Source organism: Astatotilapia calliptera, chromosome 5 (assembly GCF_964374335.1).
Source record: "Astatotilapia calliptera chromosome 5, fAstCal68.1, whole genome shotgun sequence".
In the NCBI taxonomy this organism is placed as follows: Eukaryota; Metazoa; Chordata; class Actinopteri; order Cichliformes; family Cichlidae; genus Astatotilapia; species Astatotilapia calliptera.
In genome coordinates this window covers 15,303,548-15,326,980 of record NC_137426.1, presented here as the reverse complement: position 1 = coordinate 15,326,980, position 23,433 = coordinate 15,303,548, and the positions used below count along the sequence as shown (strand labels likewise).

Genomic DNA, 23,433 nt, shown 5'->3' with positions numbered 1-23,433 from the left:
CAAAGCTAATAGTACTGGATGTCTAATAAGGATCGGGTTCTCTACAAACACTCGTGGCTAGAACTACATGAAAGGGACATTTATACATATTTCTGTAATTCTTTTTTTCTTAAGACCAACAAGTGTATAAGAATCTTCTTAAATATATATTATTTTATAAGTAATCTGATCTCAATATAATAATACACACATTGGCTGGCTCATAGTTTTCTTTGTTAGAACTAATTTTATAAAAAGGCAGGTGCTTGGATCAAATTAATAAAATAGTTGCCAATTATCTGATGAAATTCCTGAAGGTAATGAATATTTTTTACAAGCGTGCTGATTTTGGATTTCTCTTAAACTGTGCTTATGTGCTCATGAAAGCTGTTCCTCACTTATCAGCTGGTGACTTTGGTCTATGATTAGCAAAAGCTCCAAATCACTTGCTCGTACCTTTGTCGGCAGAACGATCTGATAAAAACAGATATGTGTCATGAAATGGAGTTGTTCCTTGAACACTGTGATTATATGGCATGACATATTTTGAACATGGAACTGAATGGCTACACAGATCTGAAATCAAAAGCACATAAATACATAACTCTACATAAAACAGTAGAAGTCTGCAGTCGGCAGTTCTAACTGGAAGCCTTTTGCTGTTTTCATTATTATTTTAGGGTTCTGCAGGTATTGCTGCTCAAGCCAAATGAATATTTTTTTCGGAGCCTGGTGAAAAATTAAATGAAGGAACCCTAAGCTAGCAGTAGAGATTACACTTTCAAATGCCACATAGAGGGAACTGAGCTGTAAAGTAATATTTAAGACTTCTAATAATGCCTGATCACGAGGGTTTGAATTAGATATAATATGGTTTAAAGAGGAGCAAAGTTTTGTTTGTTTTGTTGTTGCTTTTTTATTCCATTGCACATGCGCTCCAAGAGAAAGCCATACAAACTCCACAAAGAATGGCCCTGTCCAGGTTTAAACCCAGGGCCTCCTGACTGGGAGGCAATGGGGATATTTGGGATGGTTTCAGATGTCTCAAATTTCTTATACTTGAGGTTTTGTGGTTGTCTTTAGCATCTGTGCTACATCTTTGCTTTACTTTACTCCCAGACAAAAATCCCCATAATGCATATCTTTATATAATGAGCTCATTTTCATGTGTGGCCTGTGGTGAAAATGTATGCTAATTTGTGTGATGGGGGGGGGGGAGGGGGGGAGGTTGCATTAAAGTGTTGCTTATGTCTTTTTAAATTACATTATAATGTAGATAAAAATATAGGACCATATGTAAGAGATTGCATTACTTTATGGTTTTGATGGTGTCTTAACATGTCTACCGAAAAACACACTTGTTCACCTTTATTCAAGTGTGAGTACACTACATTTGAATTGAGTGAGAATAACATTTTCAGCCGTATAATTCACTGCTCCAGATTTGAATCTGGAAAAATATAAAGTAGTACAATCTCTACAGATTTACTGCTTTTTTAAGACATGCCAAGACATTTGAGAACTTGTACAATATTTAAAGTGTGTATAGAAGATGTGCTAATGGTAAATGCATGCATATGTCTTACACTGATTTGCAGTAAACATGTGTGTAAGGTGTGGGTGTATTTGTATATGTAAATGTAAGTGTGCACTATAGATAAACCATAAGCTAAACATGGGTTCACCTGGATCCTTTTGATCCTTTTGACCTTTCTCAACTTCAGCGAGAAAAAGGGGAGAGAAAAGATAAAAAGGAGATGTTTAGAATTAGCACGGCTCTATGGTTATTTTCACGAAAGGGGATGGGGGCTTGGGGGAACTCAGGCTTGTTGTTCATCGCCACGTGACCCTTTAAATGAATCTGCTGGGACACTTTCAGCTCCAGGGACTGACGCTTCTGGGCAACAGACAAACGTCACAAACACACAATAAAAAATAGAAACACTGAACCAGTAGCCTGTGGAAAATTTAAAAAAAAGTGATAAGATGGTTTTTTTGTTAACAAACAGACAAAGCTTCGACTATTGCAAACAGGTAGGGGACACAAACAGCTTAAAGGACCGTAGACAGGACACGCTGAGTGACTTGAGTTGACCTGAGTCAAGTTAAAACACAAACTGGAGCTGTTACATCCATACACTCTATCCTGTTGTTCCCATTCAATAGCTCTGTCAACAGATGCTCTTTCACTGTCACTGGAGACACGGTGACAAACAAGCCTACCTGTTCGGCACAGCACACCACTGACACATGATCAGACCAAATGACTGAAAACAGATACCAATGTAAGCAATATAAAAATGCATTCAAGTCAAAGGAATGGGCTTCAAACCAAAAGAAAGAAGCTTACAGACCAGACCGCTCATTCATGTCCATCACAAACAGATGGTGCAAAAAAATGGACCCCTACTGATTCTGTGTGGTACTGCTCAGATCTCTCGACTGGTGCACTCCCCACTCACTCTCACAGACAAAGGCACAGATAAAAACAAGCATGGCAGGAGCAACATTTCTGGAGAAAGAGAAGAGGCAGAAGGGAGGGGATGAGGTGAAGGTGCGCTTAAAAGAATGAGGGGGGGAATGGGAAGAGATGATGAAGGTACTCACGGATGGTTAAATCCATCACTTGAGATGCCAAGCAGAAGACAGGGTGCTCAAACATTTCCCTCTTTTTCCCTATAAAAAAGGATCGGGGCATGCAAAAGGATGGGGTCAGAAGGGGGAAGTCTAGAGGTCAGAGGGTGATGGGAAGAGGGCTGTCCAGGTGAAGGAGACAATCTGTTGGGCAGGAGGCCCAATAATAAGGTCAAATCGTTGGTAAAATTTGAATCAGATGCCTCACAAGGACAGGTGGAAATAAATTCACACAGCATGAAAAGATAGTAAGGTTTCAATCCTTAGTATCTTTAGCACCCTGAGGGATTTCTTTCAAGGCATAAACAACATCAGAGATCTCTATGTAAATGTGCATGTCAGTGCAACTGGTATGTTGAAAAATAGACACAGCAAGAGGAAGAAATAAGACATCCTAAAATGTCTTTATGTATTTTTTCATATGTAATCCATGCCAGTAAAGAAAGGCCGTGTTATGTCTCAAAGCACATGCAAGGCTGATGCTGGTTTGTATGCATTCAATCCCAGCATTCCTTTGGTTAGAAGCCACTCATCACATAGTGGAGAGGTTAGAAAAAGTGACATCTGTGTGGAGAGGGGGGAAAAAAAGCAGAGCAGACAGGGGAGGGAGCAGAAGATAGTGGTCTTCAGCAAGAGCATAAGACACAGTTGACAGGAGAGCTGCTGGTATTTCAAGGCAGGGAGTGTAAAGAGGGGCGGGCAGAGTCAGCTGGAGGTATCAGAGAGGTTGGAGCTAACAGTAAGATAGTGGAAGAGAGGGAGTGTGTGTCGACTGGGAGCTGGGAGTCATTTAAGCTGAACTTACAATCCAATCATCAAATGTCAGAAGCCAGGATACTACACAGCTCGAATAGTCAAGGCACAAAGAGAGATCGGCACATCAACAGATTTCAGGGCTTTGGATTTGAATGCATTTTTACTCACACACCTCTACACAAAAGCCAACTTGACCTACAGAACAGCACAGAGCTAAAGCAGGCCTGAAACAAAGGAGAGAGTTATTGGACTGAGAGACAGAAAGTGACTGTGACAAATCATTTGCCACAAATCATTTGGGATATGGACACAAATATACCATATACCAAGTGAATTTACCATGTGTAAATTAATTGATAACATGACAGGCAGTCTTACAGAAGAAAAAGAACATATGGAGATATACTGATTGTTCACTCTGCCGTTTTCTACCAAACCACTGACTGGGCACTTCAATCTGAGTCTGTAAAACATGACATCTTCATGATCAGTAGGAATGTTTAGCAGATGCATAGCATTTGTACCCTGATACCAGCAGTCATTATGTGACAGTGAATTGTGTTGTTCTGGTTACCTTCAATTTTAGCATAGTCTTTAATCCGCTGGTAGTTGAGCTGAGCAGCCTGCTCCAAACATTTGCGAATTACCCCTTTAACTTCTTCTGGTGGAACCGGGGTCACAATGTCCTTCATCAGGACCTGCAGGCCACATCGAAGATGACTCACAGAACCTCAATATTTCAGAGGGCACCTTTTTCATTGTTCATAAAATGTTTTTATTTAAGCATTTACTAACCCTCTCCAGCAAAGATAAAGTGGCCTTCAGTGCACCCTCTGGACGACCGAAGGGGAAACAATATCTACAAGGGAAGACCGAAGATTTAATAACAGAGAAAAATACCAATAACCGGGATGTTTTGTGACTTGGTGTAATCTGGTTTTAGTGAGGTGGCAATCACCTGAAATTTACAATCCGGTTTTCCAATATCACACGCAACCGCTCCTTGATGTCTTCAAAGCGCTCCTTCTCATCCACTATCACTGTAGTCAGCCCGTCTGGCCTATGAAGATCGCACCCACAAACGTTAACCCAGCTGCAACCCCAAAGTCCAACGTATATAACCCTTTATCTAAGCCCCCAAATCTCTGGTTAACAGCTTTCACACCCCAGGGAACTGATTGAGTGATTTTTTTTTTCTTTTTCTTGAGTTCCCTCCAGTGTTACACATTGAAAAAATGACCATGTCTCACCTGTTTTCACCTTGAATCAGTGGATTTTTGGACTCCTTTTTCTTTCTAAACTTGAATATGCATGCTCGTTTAGAGGCAGCACGGGGATCTGGGCTTTGGGAGCTCTTTGGGGATTTTAGGACCTCATAGCCCAGTGGGCCCCAGTAACTGATGCCCTCTCTGACTTTAACAGATGCATGGGAGGATGAATAATATGGACAGTAAGAGACTATGGCAACAAAGGACAGAGAGAAAAGAAAAAAAAAACAAAGAAAGTGGTAGAAAACAAGGAAATATGTAGAGATACGCAATTGATTAACAACATAACATGAAATTACAGAAAGAAAGGCCAAAAAAATGTACAACAACATAAAAAATTAAGAAAACATAAACATGACAAAAATAATTTGATGGAAACAAAACCTTTCCGTTCTGATCTTATCCTGTGTTAATGCATCTTTAAATTTCTCAACTGCTGCATCCATAGGAGGCATAGCTTTGCCTGACAAAGTGTAATTTGTAACAAATGAAGGTTGAAAGTCATAAAATGTAAATATGTTTATAAATGTCATAATGTTTCATAAAGAAGGACTTAGCGCACACCTGTTCCCATGGACATGAGAGGCACAAAAAGCGAAGCTGTAGTGAAGAAGTGTGGGGTCGATAATGGCCCCATTTTCTGCCCTTTCCAGGAGATCACGCAGGTAACACAGGTGTCTGTGACAACCCCGAACTCCGTTCCTTGCGCAGTATTCATCCAAGACAAACACCTGGCCCGGACTGAACCATCCCTACACCACACAAACACAGACACACAGTGTACTACTTGATAACAACTGACTAAAGAGCACTCACTGTCATTCATGCGACAACGAGCGGAAACAAACTCACCAGGCAGCAGAAGGTGTCGTTGAGCCTGTGGTCCAACGTGAGTCGCTGCATCATCTCAAAAAGCGAGGCGTGGTCAAAGCTACAGGGGTTAGCGGAGATAAATTCATCCATGCCATGTTTCTGAGCTCTGTCAGCGTCTATCCGGCCAAAGGCACAGGGAAAAGCACACGGTTCAGAGGAGACGACATCAGTGAGGCACAGGGCAACAGTCTTCATTACAACACGAGAAACACCAGGGAGGCTTTTTTTTTGGGCTACTTCTAAGGGCAAATTATAAACACTTACAGCTTACATTGTCAACTTGCATTGTGTCAGATAGCGTAAAGAGTTTTCTTGTATTGGTGGATGAGATTCTATCAAACTGAAGCTAAACTCAAAGGGACGAGTGTTTCTACTGTATGTGCATTCATGCATCTAAAGTTTTGCAGGGGAAAAAATCCTAAAAGAGCCAAAAGGTGTTTGGATGAAATGCTGTAAATAATATGTAAAAAAAAATATTAGATCCATTCTTCTTTATGTATTCAATAGATTCTGCCATTCGCGACTGTTGTCACTCAGGTCCTGATAAATATTGACACGTGTGCTAATAAAAAAGGCACAAATATGGCAAAGGAGAAATCATTTGAACATGCTGTAAAAAAACAGTTCTAACAAAAGAAAAAAAAAGTTATTTTGAGAAACAAATTCTTAAGATTTGCAGATTTCTCTCTGAATATGGATGCTGAACCTCTACTCGAGCTCTATTGGGTTTTTAATGTTTATCTTGCTACAGTGCTTTTGCCACTAACCTTCTCTGTAACAAGAGGACTTTTCAAAATGTTAAACCTGCTCCCTAAGTGAAGAAAGACATTAGTAACATTAAACAATGACAAAATGAAAAACATGGAATGGAAGTAATGTAAAAATGGGTGTTGAAACCATTAGTGGGATAATCTTTTTTTTCTACCCTCTAAACCAAAACAGTCATTTCTTGTTCTGCAGATATTAAAGCTGTCAAAGAGAAAAATGGAAAAAATGATGGGGACGAAGATGTTTCAAAATAGATAAGAGGCACAGCCATGTCCTCTGTGTGAGTGACAGGTGTCATGTCCGAGAGACACTGACATGAGTGATGATGATTTTGGGGGGTGGGTGAGGGAAGCGGAGACCTGATCGTGGTAGAGCAGGAAAATATTGAATAAAGCACAAGTGACATCTATCAACCTCCAGGTCAGTGAAGGGGGAAGAGGGGAAGGGTTTAATGTGGGTGCTAAAACTTAGCTGAAGTTTGCCAAAAAAGGAACCTGAAGGAAGGTACATTTTAGCAAATTTTTAATCCAATCTGAGAAAGAAAACCTGTAAGACAACAAGTAAAATGTGGACAATAAAACAGGGAAACAGAGCGAAGAGGAGAGGAGGGACAAGACAGGTGCAGTAAGTTATCATGTATAAAGGTAACGCTATGAAAGAAGACAGTGAACGGCGTTACAGATGAGTGGAGCGTTGGTTAAGAGATGATGACAGGATGAAAAAGGATCTGGTTGGTCAGAAAATCTTTCAATTTGACAATAACATGGTGGAAAGTGGTGACAAAGAAAACACTGTGGCAGACAAAAAAGGAAGTGAGGCGTTGAGAAAACATCCAAAGAGTGAGCACAAGGTGTCAGGTGTTGGACTATGAGACACAGAGAGTGGGCTACATTTCCTTTAGTTGGAATAAAAATGGAGTTTAAGTCCAGAAAACACTCAATGCTATAGTAACATTACTATAACTCTCAAGATAAAATAACCAAATTGCCAAAGTAAATATGAGAGTACTTTTGCATACATTTATAAATGATTACATGCTGGAGAACAGTGTGACTTTTCGTAAAGCTTTTAATTATGTCATGCACATCTGCAGACCCATTTTCAAATTTGCAATTTTGATCATTTTTTTTATGCATTCCTCTTTTTTTCCCTTCTCTACGCATTTGCAAGTTGACAATACTTGAATATGTTGCAGTGTATTCATGATCTCTACAGAGCACACTAACAGGCATACCACTACCGGAGAACTCTAATAGGGTAGCAATACAATTTTGGTGCAAGTACATGGGTAAATAGCATGAAGCCGACAGAGGCAAAACTGTATCATTCTCTGGGAGATGGGGGAAATGAATGAAAACTCCTGTATTTGTACAAAAGTATGGACACATGACACAGGTGTTCTCCTATTCAGGCAAACAAGGGCAGTCAAAAGAAATCAAATGAGATTGCTCCTTTCTGGAGGTGTAGTTACCGGTCTAGCCTCTATCTACAGGCCCATCTACTGTAGGAGGAAGGAGTGGGAGTCCGGAGTATTTTATCATAAGACGGGGCGGCATTAGCTACTCCTTGTCTTTGGCATTCAGAATACTCCGCGTACATATTTGCCAACTCTCGTCAAGAAAAGTTCAAAGAAAAAGAATTAAAAGCAATTGAGCCCTCTGAAGTAAAGCATAATTAACATAAACACTTTGGGGAAACAACTGCATACACAGGCTGTCATCGTAATTTATCCATATCTCTATCTTTAAAGAAACACATGTAAACATTAGTCTTTTACAGTTTCGTCTGTGAATCGGGTTGTTTGCAGCTCTTGATTTTGATAAGATATTTACACTAAATATTCTTGGTAATACAAAACTATGAAATCATTTCTTCATGAATAGCACGTCGCATTTTAGCCTGATATCGCTTTACTCTGAGGGGTCCTTCCACCAATAAGAATAAAGAGAGAAGGCAATTATGCAGAAACAACTATGATATCAACTTTAACTATTATTGAGCCAAATAATAATTCCTAAGAATAAAATACATGCATCCTATATTGGCACGAATGGATGCTTATACTTTCATCCTCAGAGCTGAGGTTGTTAAAAACAAAAAGGTTCAACTAATATCTAAGACATGAAGCGAGACGTGAAAAAAAAGGAGAAGAAGGAAAGAAGAGAGAAAAGGACGTTGCATTTGTCAGATAATCGGCGGGGATTATCTGAGCTGTGCCGGCTACAGGGAAGCACTTACCCTTGAGTCCAGCTAGAAGACAGCAGGGTAAGAAGGGACAAACCAGAATAACATAAAGACTAGCAACAAGGCTGGAGGAGAGCAATCACGAGAGACCCTGACCTAGCAGCTGCATTACTTAAGAAGGGTCCAGGCAAAGCATGAAGAAGAAAACACAACTCAAAAACAACAACCTATACCAACATGATAGTTTGTGGGTGGTGGTGTGTGAGTACATGTGAGGATATGTGAACAACAGATGCTGAGGCATATTAGAGAAAGGAAGAGGGAGACAGAAAGCAAGAGAGAGAAAGAGAGAGAGACAGACAGACAGAGACAGAGGAAGGAGACAGAGCTTACGATCCTCATCACTCTACTGCAGTTTACTCTTGGTTATGGACAGCTACTTAAAGAGTTAAGAGCTACACAGTAAGTACTGTCCCTTTGTTTGATTACAGAGCAAACACAAGGCTTACTCTTAAAAGGGACACTGGCAAACACAAACACCTACATTATAAAGGAAACTGTAAAAGGTGGCCCGAATCGTTTTTAGAAGAAAAAGAGACTATGAAGGTGCTGGATGAAATGAAGGTCAGGTTTTTATCACCAACCTCTTACAATTATAGCAACAAATTTAAGCACACTTTAAAGGTGCACTCTACTCGTTTTGCAAGTAATTGTTGTCACTACTGCACTTTACTGTCTGATTCTAATTGCCTTTTGTTGCGCTTGATATTTCCGCTATAGCCAGAAATGGAAGCTTTTCTGCAATGATGTAATTCTTTTTCTACAATTTCCACAAGTCCATCTGTTTTTGAACAAATAAAAAAAAACAAAAAAACGCACCGAGTCGATAGAAACGCCTCACGAGAGAAATTGTCTTCTGTGTTCTGGAGGAGCTGAGTCAGGTCAAGAAAACAACCCTTTTAATATTACAGTCAAGGACAGACGACAAGATATGGGGTTTTCTTTTTTAAATAAAGGCCTTTGATCGGATGTCCTCACACTCTATCATATTTATTTGCAGTATTATGTCAGAAAGCTGTTGCACAGACTAAACCTGTGTTATTTAACATTTTATTGATGTGCACTAAAGCTGCAGAACCTTCATAGCACTCTTCTTTTCCATCCTTTCACTGCAGCAGAGTCAGGAGGGCTGTGTATGTTATGGTCCCAGTGCCATTCAAGACCACCAGGGGGTGAAACATGTACGCGTGGTGTGCCACAATGTTTCAGGGAGGGGAAGGAGGTCTGTGCCACTGTGAGAGGCTTTGAATGGCAACAGCTGGCATCAGAGGAGTCAACTAACCACAAGAACGATCACATACTGGACAAAAAAACCGATGGAGAAACAACATAGAATCTCATGTGACAGGATTTGCATTGAGTGACCCAATTCATGTCTTCTGATACTTTTATAAAAGAGTGGAGTAAACTTGGGGCTTTGCACTTTTGAATAGTATTATTGCAACCCTGAGGTTGTTTTTTTTGTATTTGTATTTAAAGCCAATTAAATTTACATAATTATTCTAAGAAAAAAAAAATCTCATTACAATTGAAAAAGAAATTATTCTCAGCCCAAAGAGTCAAAAGATGCACACAAAAAAGTCGTGTTTGGTTCTGAATAGCAGGATCTATTATTGTGAATTGTTAAGCAGCATGTGAGTTTACATTTAGTAAGTAAATAAGCTTTGTGTTAGTGTTCTCATGGGCAAATTTAAGGTAGTTTAAACCTTTGCACAAGAATAATAAGAACTTAGTGATTATGACTCACTGCATATTAGTAACCACTTGAATAAATACAGATGTTGCTTCTAGATTTTATAGTTACAAAAATATATATTTTTCCCTTCTTTAATGAGGAGGGAGGGGACATAAGAGACGGTCAGAATAGAAGGTGATAGAGATGCCACACTACTGTAGACAGTCTTACCTTCACTTTGCTACCTGACCTGTGGACTGCTTAGAAGTGCAAGTACAGTGACAAATTGGTTAAAATTTTCAACATGAGGACCATCTGAGAAACTGTCTCAGAATAACAGCTGCCCTCGCAGCAGCCATCTAGAGTTGGCAACTGTATTAAAACAGGGCTATGGTTCGGACAAGAGCAGCACACCCTGGCACTGTCAGTCTGAATTCAACCCCAGTAGGCTTGAATGTTCAAATCTTATGTATGGTGACCTATTTAATCTTCATAAAATCTTTGCACGCCATGGCCTACTTCTGTATGATAAGGTCTTTTTTAGGTTGGTTGTTCCTTGAGAACAGACTGATGAAATAGCATGGAATCGCACCTTTACACACTGTGGGAGTGGTGACAATGAGTGGAAGTCCATCAGATGCTGGAGGGATCTGTGAGAGATAAATGCATGTGCGTGCGTGCTTGTGTGTTAGTTCTATCAGCACGTATTGTGACTGCAGTGTGGAGCGCATGGCGTGAGACAGTTATGGGTTAGAGCTTTCGCTGCTTTGTGGATGAAAACTGCTATTGCTTGGGTGATTATGTTGTGTTTTGGGCTACTTACAGAACTGAGAAATGGGAGCATCCATTTGGGCTGAGGCACCCCCTTTGGAATTTAGTTTCTGGACCTGAGTGGGTGGGACAGGCTTGTGGGACTGGCCAGTGGCGCGATACATGGCCTGGACCCACAGGATGCGGTCCTGCTCGTCGTCGCTGGCAAAGATCACAGTGTCGCCTTCCTTCACAGCATTGAAGAAAGCCCTGCCACCATCTAAGCCTAATAACGCAAAGCTGGGGATCAGCTGGTAGATATTTACATTGTGTGTGTCTTTTGTTTATGTGTGTGTGAGTATAGGTATGTCCTGGTGTGTATCCTCACCTGGCTGGGGATCACTGTAGTCCACAGTATATCCGTCCAGCTGCAAAAGCTCTTGTGGTTCTGACTTTTTCTCTCGGTAGCTGCACATCGCAAACGTATACTGACTCACCTGTAAAAAGAAAAAAATTGCAGTCAAATGAGTCACAAATAAAATCTTTCTATACAATCTTTAAGCTAGTGATTCTCAAACTGTGACCAGGCCCAACTAGTGAGGAATAAGACCAAATAAACTACTATTTAATTGTTATTAGCGGTTAAAAAATGTGGGATGTAGGATGTTAAAGCTTTTGGGGTTGTAAACTGGGACATGCTAGTTTTATATAAAACAACGACACGGACTCCTGAGTGACATGTGCTCTATATTGATTGGGTAGGCTTACAGGAACCTTTAAGCCAAAACCCGAAACACTGCAATGATCTTAAAAACATGTTTTGTTTTTTACCTGCACGAGGACAAAGAAACGCTTCTTCCAGCGCTTCCAAACATTCTTCCCAAAAGCCCACAGATACCTGTCAAAACATTGTTCACACATGATGACAAAACACAGTAAAGCTGTCATAAAGAACACAAATGCTAACTCCATCTGAAGCGGAGTTTTTTATATTTGATCTTAAGTTATGTGGATTTGCTACATAATAACGAAAAAATAGAAATTAGAAGTTGAAATTCTTAAGAAGTGCACTTTAACTGTTACATGAATAAAATGTGATTAATGCCAAACGCTTTGCATGTGTTAGCATCTTCTAAAATGATTAAATGAAACTACACATTGGCATCCACCAGGGGGAGTAATGCACTTCACAGTACTTTTCCATGGTAGGTGAGTAGAAATGAGGCCAAGGAGCTCAGAGTTGGAGTTCTATAGGAAAGATGTGGAATATAAAAATAAGAACACCACTGCACGTGCTGCTTGACAGTGGGTCGCTTACCCGCAGTGTTTCATGTTCTGTGGTTTGTCCATACGTATGGCCAGTTTGATCTTGAGATCTTGGTCAGGGCAGGCCTTGGTCACAGTCATTTTGTGGAGTTCTGACTGTTTGGGGCTGTTAGGAGTTGGGTGGAGGACAACCTGCACTCGCAGAAAAGTAGATCATTAAATAAAAGAAATTATACATGACCAGGTGGTAAATCTTTGATCTGTACAACACTGAGCAGTGTCAATCAGTCTGCTTGCATGCATTAGTGATTTTGTGGTGTGTTTGCTTTTCAAAAGAAATTTAAAAAAAGGTAGCGAGGAAGAAGAACTGTGCTTTGCTCTCCCTCCCCGAAGAGGGGGGTCTAATCTCTCTTTGCTGAGTTAAAGAGCTTTGAGGAAGCCTGCCAACTCTGCTGCAGTGGGAGATCAAAGAACCAAGGTCACTGCCACTACAGGGACGTCTGAGGCGCCGCTGCCCCGACGCAAACCAGCAACACCACCTTCCTTAACTACCTGTCACATTTACACGACAGGAAAAAGCAGGGTAAAGAAGCGATTCATGTTTCTGCTTTGTTCACGTTTGAGTCATGTTTGAGTAATGCTCAAAGGCTGGAAGTCTCTTGTTAGGAATGAGGCAAGAATTTTTTATCAGTCTACTCTCAACAGATGTGCAGCAGTCAAATTCAGATACAGCACAATGTGAAAATTTCAAAATGTGAGAGCCGTTTGTACTTTCAAAGGAGCTCATGGAAAAAAATAAAAATAAAAAAAAATACTGGAACTAGAGCAAAATAACAAAACCCTATTTATAAATCGCAGTCATGTGACGGGACCCTGGAGACTCTTTTGAGCGTATTACAATCAGAATGATGCACAGCTACATAAATAAAACTGCTTTGAGTGACTGTGCATGTATTTCTATAATCAAAACACAAGTTTGCACTATTTTCATCGCTATGTCAACATCAGAGTGTTAGTGCGCTAATAAAACAATAAGCAGAAATGTTACCCGGCCCAGTTCTTTGTCTTCCAGTGCCAGCACCCCTGTACTCTCTGTAAACAGCTTCACCTTGACAGCAGGCAAAGGGTGTGTAGTGGTGAAGTCACCTTGGGTCCCCCAGCTGAAACAGACAACAAAAAGCACTCCAGAGGTTAGTTTCCATGACACCACGGTGAGTCCATGTTCCCATCAATTGTCATTTTTAATTGCTAGTCAGTCTGGGAGACAGATTTCACCTTAGTTGCAGTATTTTATATGTAAATTACACCGAAAATGTCAGTAAACAATTTCAAATTCAAATTAAACCGTTTTCAGATGCTTTTTGGTTTAATCAAATAAATTCAGCTGAGCCTCCTGGGACTGAAGCATACAATGCAATGTTTATGCACACAAACACTCCAATCTTTTGTATCACAGGAGAAAGATAGAGGTGGTCTGATTGAAGGAATTAAAAAAAACAACGATTACGGCAAAGTCGCATGAACTTACAGTAAATCAAAGTCAGGATAAAACAAACAAGATAGCAGACACAATTTATTTGTTCTGACTGTTGTTCTCTGTCAGCAATAAATAAACAAACAGTCAGAGACCAGAGAATAGTCAAAATCAATGTATCTTTTCTACTTGATTTTTGTGACTCAAAAGTAAGACAAGGATCTTTAAAATGCTTAAAATCTATATAGAGACAAACTGCAACTGCAATATTTTTGGTACTGAAGATTTCTCGAGTCGATTTGTAGTCTGTTTATATTGTGAGAAGTATCAATTTATCAGTTGCAGCCGAGTGGTCCACGTGGAGAGCAAAACAGGAACTTCTAGCTGTCTTTAAAAGAACAAAACAAAACGTGTCCTCGTTCATATTTGTATTATAAATAATTCATCCACGGGAGGGATTGGAGCCAGTGAGAGGCAGTAAACACTCTAGACAAGTTGTGAATCAATCTATAGTCCATCATGACTTGTTCCAGCCAGACTGGAGTAGTCTGGTCACAATGAAAGTTGCATACTTGAAACACAAAGAAAGAAAGAAAGAAAAAACAATTAAATTTACTTCAGTATCTACTGGTATCAAAGGTGTCATTTAGTTATTACCATTTCTACCAGGACAGTAAGTAAACTGACTACATATTAGCCCTAGACACTGACATCATGTGATTTCCAGCATTCTCCACGTTTCATGGGTGTGCAACATTTGCAAAATGTGCACAGCAGCCAGGCAAATACTTTCACGCACACTTACAGCCATCACAGCCACACACTAACATGCCATTAGTGTAGTAGCTACTCACTGTAAGTGAAGACACAAAGTTCACCAAAGTAAACTGCAAAGGAATCACCAGACAAACATTTGTAACAACAAACCTAATTAGACCCTTAAATCACCCTCACCCAGCTGAACATGGACAAAGAAGCAACAAAGGCAAAGGGACTTCAGCGATCCAGAGCTTATAGGCAGCCATGAGCCAGCAGCCTCAGTGTGAGCTGTACAAGGATCAAAGCAGTTTCAAGGTATCTGCTGATACTTATACACATACTGGAAAATTAAGAAAATTTAAAAAAAAGTCTGACATCTGTTTTGTTGCATAAATTCATTGCTCCTGCTATTGTTTGCTAAGCTAAAATATGTGAGATAAAGGTGGCTGTACAGCAACTCATCTTCATTTAATAGAATAAAATAGAGCAGAATAGAATAGAATAGAATAGAATAGGACTTTTTTAATCTCTTGGGGAAGTCCCCTCAGGGACATCTTTCCCAAAGCATAGCACTATATTTTCAGTTGTTTTATTGAGAAAATAAGTTATTGCATTAAGAGAAATTAGATGTTGTTTTGCATATGTTGTCATTTACAGCAAAGAAAGGCAAAAATGACTATTGACAGGTCACACTTAGGAAAGTTGGGAATCGGCTAAGAAAATATCCTAATACAAAGAGTGTTTTAAAACAGTAAGTATAGTTGAGGTTAACGCAGCGCACTACATCTTAGTGTATATATCTATATATATGTAGTTTCCCATGTAGGCTTGAAACTCATTACTATTTGCAAATATGTTCAATTTACTAGCAAGGCACCATTTATCAATAGACTATGTAAGATCTAGGTCTGAGACTGTGCTTAGGGAAAGGCCTCACTGGTCAGATACCCCTGGTACCAAACTGAGAAAGAAAGAAACAGGTTGAGGCAGGTTGGGGTAAATGAAAAGTAATATACATGTAAGTATGGCTCTATTTCTGAACTTCTAAGTAACTATATCCAACTAAAACTGGTTAGTGTTGTGCATATATGCCCTAGAAGCCTACAGATGGATGTCCGGGTGTTGGAGGATCCGAAATAGCAGGAAGCAGTCCAGAGCGGCAAAAGCAGCTTGAAGCGATGTGGGATTTTGCAGTGTTACTGTGAGGGTGTGTTTGGTACAGTATATGATGTGAGGAGTGAGAGTGAAGTCTTACAGCTCACTTCTGAAATAGCTCAGAGCTTTTGCTTCATTAGATATCTGTCAGTGACTCAACATATTTGCCTTAGGCTATGGCACTAGGATACTTCACCTGTATGTATCGTTTAATATAATAATTAGGCACCATGTTTTGACAGGTAAGGTAATGTATGAGACTGTATATCTGATTCTGCAGAATTAGTTTTGAAATGTTTAGTTTAAACTGCCATTCATGAGTGTGGCAGTGTTTACAAAAATATTAAAATAAGCTATCATTTAACAGCAAGCCATTAATATCAAACTGGAATCTCACCAGCTATGCTATGCACAAGCAAGAAGAATGACAAGAAACTAAGCGGTTTGTTGCAATCATAGGATACAACATATATAAGCCTCTGTTATCTCTCATTGTCATCTATAGCTGCTAACGTGCCAAAGCTGCCTCATGAAGCTTTAGCAATCCAACATGAATGCCACGCTCTAAGTTCTCACTCTGCAGCAAGACACGACAAACATGGTGTCAGTTTCCAGTCTAGAAAAGGATTTTTTTCTTGTAAGCATTTCTAACATTCATAATTAATTGCCGCTTTATGTACACAAAGATGTTGCAGACACAGCATGTAGAGGAAGAGAAGAAGAGCTGGTGACTGACAGTGAGGAGTGACTGTGAGCTGTGTTGATTTCAGATGGAACCATTGTACCAGCATGAAGGTGACCTTGTGGCTTATTCTAAGGTCTATTAATGGACGTGCAAGCGCTACCCTCCTGCAATTTTTTCCTACAAAATATGATACAACTATGTGCTTGCTCAAATGGGTCAAATGAAAAAAATCTGAGTTACAAAATTACGAGAGAATTAAATGAATGTCAAAACATTTATCGGCTCATCCGAGTTAAATCAGAACCACGATAGTCAGTTCAATGTCAGTCTGAGCACATGGCTGCTGAACACATCCAATTATTGTATGCAAATATCCTGCAGCAGTCTGTACATTAACACATTTATCTCATATAGGTCTTTGCAATGTTTTTTGTGTATACTTGTTTGTGCTGCATATAAGCAACCGCACACGGTTGTGTTTTAGTCACTACAATAATTTCTGGGAGGCTTACCCTAACCTAAAAGCAACTTTAATGTGTGGGTTCCTCACAATAGCTGTAAATAGCTTTATGCCCCCACAACATATGGAATATGCTGGAATACACACACACACACACACACACACACACACACACACACACACACACACACACACACACACACACACATTACCCTTGCCTTGTTCTCCTCTAATCCGTCCCCTCATTCATGTCCTTCCGTCTCTCTTCATAAAATGGTTCTTAAATTAAGGAGATCAGAGGAAGACATTTGGGCCTTAAAATAGCTCAAATTTGCATGAATGTTTCATGGACATTTATCTTGTATCTTGTACTGTGCAGTACTGGTTAATTAGAGGAAAAAGGGTAGATATATTTAGCAGCAGATATATTTTTCATCACCACCGTCATTGTTGTTAATCGAGTCTAATGAACTGGTAACAAGAAGGGAAGCAACGGAATGATATAGGATATGTACAAACCATGGGGAATTTCACAGAAGGGAACTATGTTATGCCATTTTGTATTTAACATGCTATGGGATTTTAACAACCCTCAACCAGTCAAAAACGTTGGTTTCAGCTGTAGATCATAGCTTACTCCAGCAGCTTTAATAATAAAGATCTGTGCTGTCCCATGAGTCTAGAGATTTACTGTTAAGACAAATTTTCCTTAAACCCACTTTTATTAAAGGTGGAACATGCATTAGGTTCTATATGTGTAGACTTCTACAAAAGCAACCCCCTCCTCCACCCAGACAAAATCATTACTAACGGGTCACCAGAAGTGTGTGGTCTCTGATACTTTCAGTTCCAATTTAAAATCAAAGAGAAACACAGCATTTCTGCTTCAACTTACTCTGGAAAAATGATAGGATACACAGCTGTGCTTACACACACCTTTGTCCCAACTATACATTATACATAATGATGCTAACATGAATCTATAGCATCTATAGTACGCAGATTGAATTTAATATAAATCTAATAAACATAATAATATTATTTGAGTACATCAATAATATAATGGGCTAAAAAATGCCTTGTTTGGGAAGCTACTGAGAATCGCCCTGATCCATCAACAGAGTGCAGCCTGGGCAGGTCCACTCACTTGACTCACTCAGTCTGGCTTGAATGACACCACTTAAACACACTACTGAATACAAAGAAAGATAATCAATAAAAATGAAGAGGAGGTTATTTCTCTGTTTCTTTTGTCTATCTGGGAGTGACAAAAGAAAAAGGCGAAAGAAGAGGAAGAGGAGAAAAAGGTAAGGCAATTCTGAATGGCATAGATAATAACGAGTAGATAGATAATTTATAACACAATGAGAATTTTTGTCTAGGGCTCCCACAGACTCTAGACTTGCTGCTGCCCATCAATCCCGACGATCGTCTTCAAAAACATAAGCGGTATGCATCGAAGCATAATGTGAATGCCAGGATACAGTGTTTCCCTGTTCCACTGTTTATTTTCTAAATGTGCAGTCCCCCTCCCCAAGCCAGTACAAGTGTACAGAGTCTGAAGAAGACTTCATTAAAATTGCAAGACAAGACGGTCTATGTCTCTGCTCTGCATTCACACAAAGTCTAGTTATTGAGAATCTTTTTCACAGGGTTATGTAAAGGTTGTGTGTGCTTTAAAAATGACTGCTATGAATAAAAGAATATCAAAAAATATGTTTAAAAATATATCTCTTGTTCTCGCTATTGATGCTTGCACTTCTCATTCGCTTTCTATCTTCCTCAACTGCTGTTCACTTTCTCTCTCTCTATCTCACTGAACCAGGAACGAAAGCCTAAGTTTGAATGTTGCATTTCTAGATAATACCCCAACAACTGCTGCAAATCATATAATCATCATTAAGTGCAGGTATTTTCCATATATAGGTGTTTGAGATCTGAATTTCCTGCCCTGGTCCAAAAAAAGAAAAAAGGTTTCAATTGAGAAAATAAGCAAACTCATGTTTTGGTAAACTTCACAGTGCTTTTCCATTTCCTTTTAATGCAGTCATTTACATACAAAGTGCCTGTGAAAGAGAATGAGGAACACTAGAGAGAACACCAAGAAGCCACTGGGTTGTGGGAGAGTTTAACAGCATACGTTTAGAGTATTTTTCTCAGAGCCAATTAATTTCTCAAAGTGTGGTTCAGCATGGATCTTACATTACACTTCGTGTTACCATTACATAGTTTTGATCGCAAAGCTCAAAACCACAGATGGCTCATCTAAAGGAAACAACAAAAATCAATTATTAACACTTCATTAACATTCATCTTCCATTAAACCAGAGGTTTGACTTCAGAGATTCCTCAGTAGGCATCAGTGCCTACGCTCTACTGATTTGAGTTACATTATTAAGGTATTTGTCATTCATATATATGCATGTGGAAAACCATGCAGGTGCGTGCTAAGGCTCTTACGTTGGCTTGGATGCCTCTGCCTGGTCAGTCTGGAGTTTCTCGCCTCCCTCCACCTCCATGGTGCAGTAAACAATCCTGTTTGGAGCCAGTGATTTCAAGCCCTGCACTTCCATGATCACCACCTGGGAAGCATAGACACCTCAGTGGAGGTTACTGATGTAAAGCGATTTATCTGAACGGAGTTTAAAAAGTCAGCATCTTATGAGCAGCTAGCAGTTCTAGGCAGTAATTTTTCGAAACAGTATGCCAGCCACAAAGACGATTTAAGCTTACGGCCAGTGCCCTCGTTGTACAAAAATGTAGATTGTAGTTGATTTTTTTTTTTTTACTGGAACAGGCTGTAATAATTTCAGATTTCCTTCCAGTGAAGTATAACTCTCTATCATCAAAAGTGCTAGTAGGAATAATCTGTCACATCAGGTCTTATATTCACTCTTTAATAACTCTGAACACAATATAGAGATAACACTGCCAGAGGTAACTCTTAAATTGTAACCATGAATTTCAAATGGGAGAGCCAAAGGCAGAAATATGTGCTGGCAAGACAAGAGTTTACTTAGCAAAAGTAATTCTTAACTTTCCTGTATATTATGCTGTTTGTTATCTAGTCATCTTGCAGATTTTGCAGGGTTTGGGGGTGGGGGTGGGGGGGGGGGGGGGGTGCACTCAAAAAAATTTAAGGAACACGTAGAAAATGCATCAGATCTCAATGAGAGAAATATCATGCTAGATATCTTTACTGATATGGACTGGATAACGTGTTGTGAAGAAAACGATGCCACATGGTTTGATGAAAATGGAAATGATCAACAAGGGGTTGAATTTAAAAACACCCAATAACCAAAGCCAAAAATGCTGCAGCAGGCTAATCCATTGTGCTCAAATTTCATTGCAGCACCAACATGATAGTTTGCATGGCTTAACAACATTGCGGCATGCTCCTAAACAGCAGACGGTGTGCGAGGGGATCTGCTCCGGGATCTGGGATGTGCAAATCTGGAGGAGCTGGACTACCTGTGCAACCTCTACAGGGCCCAAGTATCGCCTCATGCTGCCAGTTGTGACACTAGCCTTAATCAAATGCAAAACTGGGAAATAAACTGTAAGAAAACAAGAGGAGGGAAAATATAGTGTCCTCCACCTGTAAAATAAGTCCTCATTTGGGGGTTGCCTCATTGTTGACCCTCCAGTACAATTTCATTAACACCAAAGCAGCTGAAACTGATTAACAACCCCCTCTGCTACTTAACTGATCAGATCAATATTCCAGAAATGTAATTGCCTTGATGATGTACTCTGATTACAAGGTGTTCCTCTAAAAAATTTTTGAACAGTGCATGAAAATCTTAACATCTGCTCTTTCTATGTACTCAACGCAGGAATCAAGTGACTTGTTGTGTATCACAAGTGATTCCACCTCGAGTTTCTGAAGAGGTGAATTCTTTCAGCGATTGGAAATAAACTTGGTGCTTTACCAAAGACCTATCACAGTGCCACCTCACAAAAACACATACTTCTTTTGCTACTGTGCAAATAATTTCAGACTTCAATCTCTAGAGTGGTGTGCCAAATTGTTTGTGAGCAAACAGAAGAAGCAGGGTCTTATTCTTCTGCACATTATGTACTTCCTGATTCCAAAATAGCACCGCATCATAAGAAGTGAGGTGCGATAGCTCCCTGTTCCATGGTAATAGCTCATCTCAGACAAGCCGATAACAAGATGACTCACATTTACCTGCTCCGTTAAGGAGCAGGTAAAAGGGGGTTTTTGTGTGTATGTGTTTATGCCAGTCTGCTCTTCGCACGGCGTCTGTTCAGTCCCCTGAACAGGTCTGCTGTGTGTTTCTATACTTAGTCTCAAGTAGTTGATACAAGTTATGAATTAAAAGTTATGTTGTAGACAGATGCAGTTTTGCATTTATATGACAGTTGGCTATATGTCAGATATCCATTTCACAATACCATCATCGAGGTGTCTGATTAGTCCTAGACTCATTCTGACATTCATAAAGAGCTGGCTCGAAAAGGAAGAAGATACAAGGATGTCTCTGAAAGAGAAGTCCTTGTATCTAATTCAACAGGCTATTACCTGCTTTATTCTCATAATAGCACAATCAGATGTCACACTGACTTAATAACAAGTAAATTAAAGACTATTTAATGTCAGCTGCATCAGACACTTGTGTTCTCACATGCATCTCCGTAGGGTCTATCCCTAAACCTTTCTAAAAGTCTAGAACGGTTTAGGGATGCAGCGAATGTGTCAAAATAGTTTATTTTCTGTAAATATCCCTACTTCTTTTGAGTGCCTGAAACATTTGTACAGTACTCCATCTCAAAACCATCGAAACTTTGTAATGCTTGTGATTTTCACATATTGATCATCACACACTCATATCTAGTATCTAATTACCTCTAAAGTAAATGACAGGACCACATCAGATTTGGACAGCGTGTTCTCATCCTCTTGGCCCATATCGATGATAGAGGTATTGTGTCCCCGCTTCAGCTTCTGGAGTTTAAACTCCCCGCCCTTAGACACAGGCATGCTCTCCAAGTTGGCCATCAGCTGATTCACTGAAGACTTGAGTTCCTCGATGAACATGGCCTCCATCTCTTTAGATACAAATTTGGGGAACTTTCCACCCTGTTGACAAAAATATAAAAAGGCTCAGAAGAGAACTACAAGTCGGGTAAAATAAAAATGATAAAAATATCAAAGAAAGGTTCATTTACGTCAGTTTAATTAGTTTCCTATAGCAATGCTAATTATGTGTAAAGTAAATACAGCAACATTTGTAAATACTGCCCATACACTACTCTCTTCCACTACGATGTTTATAAAAGTTACACCATATTGGCAACATATTAACTATATAACAAAGCATGAATTCCCCCGCTGAGTCTGACTCACTCTGGCAATCTGGTCTGCCATCTGAAGACGACCATCCAGCTCTCGTCTGATCTGTGCAGCCTGCTCATCCAGGTTGTCCAGCTATTGGTAACCAGAGAAAAGCAAGTCAGTTGAATCCCACTAGGTATTGCAATGCTTTAAATGTGAAATATTATCATTATTGTTACTGTTAATAATGACTTGTTTAGGTTGCATAGGAATATAGGTATTTAGCCAGTTTTGTTGGAATGTCATGGCAACTGACGAGGTGCACGTACGCTCATGAGGAACCAGACAGGACCTGCACGGCATATTGCTCTTATTGTATACAGCCAGATAACAGTTGTTGGTGATAATACACAGAGAACGGTAGTAAACACAATGACATATAGCACAATAAATTTGATATGTTTATCAGACCTCGAGGGCACATGGTCTAAGGAAACAATCAACACTGATACAGCAGGAACACATATATTTCTCATTTCACGCAGTCTTCCTCCATGTCACGCGCTGCCACATACATTTCCTACAATGTAATTTGGGCCACAACAGTTAAGTGAGATTAGAAGCAAGTAATGCCACCTTGAACTGCTTTGCCTTGGACAGAAAATATGAGCACGTTACAGAGATCTGGTAAGCTCCCTAGATTTTTATTTTTAATTTTATTATTAAACTCTCAGATTTTCACTTCAGGAACAGCTGTTGCTGAGTCAAGTCACATGGCCCGAGGTCTTATGCTGGTCTTATGCTCCCTGTGGAGTCACATAAGGCGTTGCTTTCAATGACTCAATTTGAGTGAATGAACTGTGAGGCTGTAGACTTGGGACTCGGACTCAAGTCGCACTGGATTCGCAAACACAAGGACAGTCAACTTGACTTGGTGTTGCTAAAATACTGAAAAACACTCTACTGAATGTGGTTTTGTCTTTGAGCTCTGGCAAGCTGTCATAAATAATTAATGACATAACAAAGATGTGGGCAACATCGGCTCACGCACACTTTCAGCTGCAGATGCTGGAAGCGGAACAAAGAAAACTCTAAATTTAGATAATTAAATTTAAGGTACTGGATAATTATTGAGAGGCCTTTTTTTTTAGCAAGTATCTAATTTATCACAAGAAACAGAATATAAATAAAGTAAAAGTTGTAAACAAAAAAGCTACTATTACTAAAAAATACTGCGACACTGGTGAAGCTGTTGTTTATTGTACATGGTACATAGATTGGTTCTTATAAAGCACCTTTCTACTCTACCTGAGCAATTGAAGACATGCACATGCCTTTTTCACATCCATTCAAGCCTAAGTGCCTTCTAACATTTACACACATTC

The 23,433-nt window shown here is 39.6% G+C and overlaps 1 protein-coding gene across 12 annotated transcripts in view; it reads right to left on the bottom strand.

Annotated features, from left to right (window-relative positions):
- cadpsb (Ca2+-dependent activator protein for secretion b) overlaps positions 1-23,433 on the bottom strand; it is a 66,543-nt gene that overhangs the window by 16,330 nt on the left and 26,780 nt on the right. For 4 of the 12 annotated variants that reach the window (XM_080301715.1, XM_080301720.1, XM_080301716.1 and 1 more), the window contains exons 4-18: positions 22,121-22,201; positions 21,620-21,853; positions 19,207-19,328; positions 13,262-13,373; positions 12,266-12,405; positions 11,779-11,845; positions 11,336-11,444; positions 11,021-11,233; positions 5,490-5,626; positions 5,202-5,389; positions 4,620-4,778; positions 4,328-4,429; positions 4,165-4,228; positions 3,944-4,067; positions 1,665-1,697 (exon numbers count right to left, since the gene is read on the bottom strand). In XM_080301715.1, coding sequence (XP_080157841.1) covers positions 1,665-1,697; positions 3,944-4,067; positions 4,165-4,228; positions 4,328-4,429; positions 4,620-4,778; positions 5,202-5,389; positions 5,490-5,626; positions 11,021-11,233; positions 11,336-11,444; positions 11,779-11,845; positions 12,266-12,405; positions 13,262-13,373; positions 19,207-19,328; positions 21,620-21,853; positions 22,121-22,201 — 1,885 coding nt within the window. The remainder of the gene's footprint in view (positions 1-1,664; positions 1,698-3,943; positions 4,068-4,164; positions 4,229-4,327; positions 4,430-4,619; positions 4,779-5,201; positions 5,390-5,489; positions 5,627-11,020; positions 11,234-11,335; positions 11,445-11,778; positions 11,846-12,265; positions 12,406-13,261; positions 13,374-19,206; positions 19,329-21,619; positions 21,854-22,120; positions 22,202-23,433) is intronic. The other 8 variants (XM_080301717.1, XM_080301718.1, XM_080301724.1 and 5 more) reach the window with 3 other exon arrangements.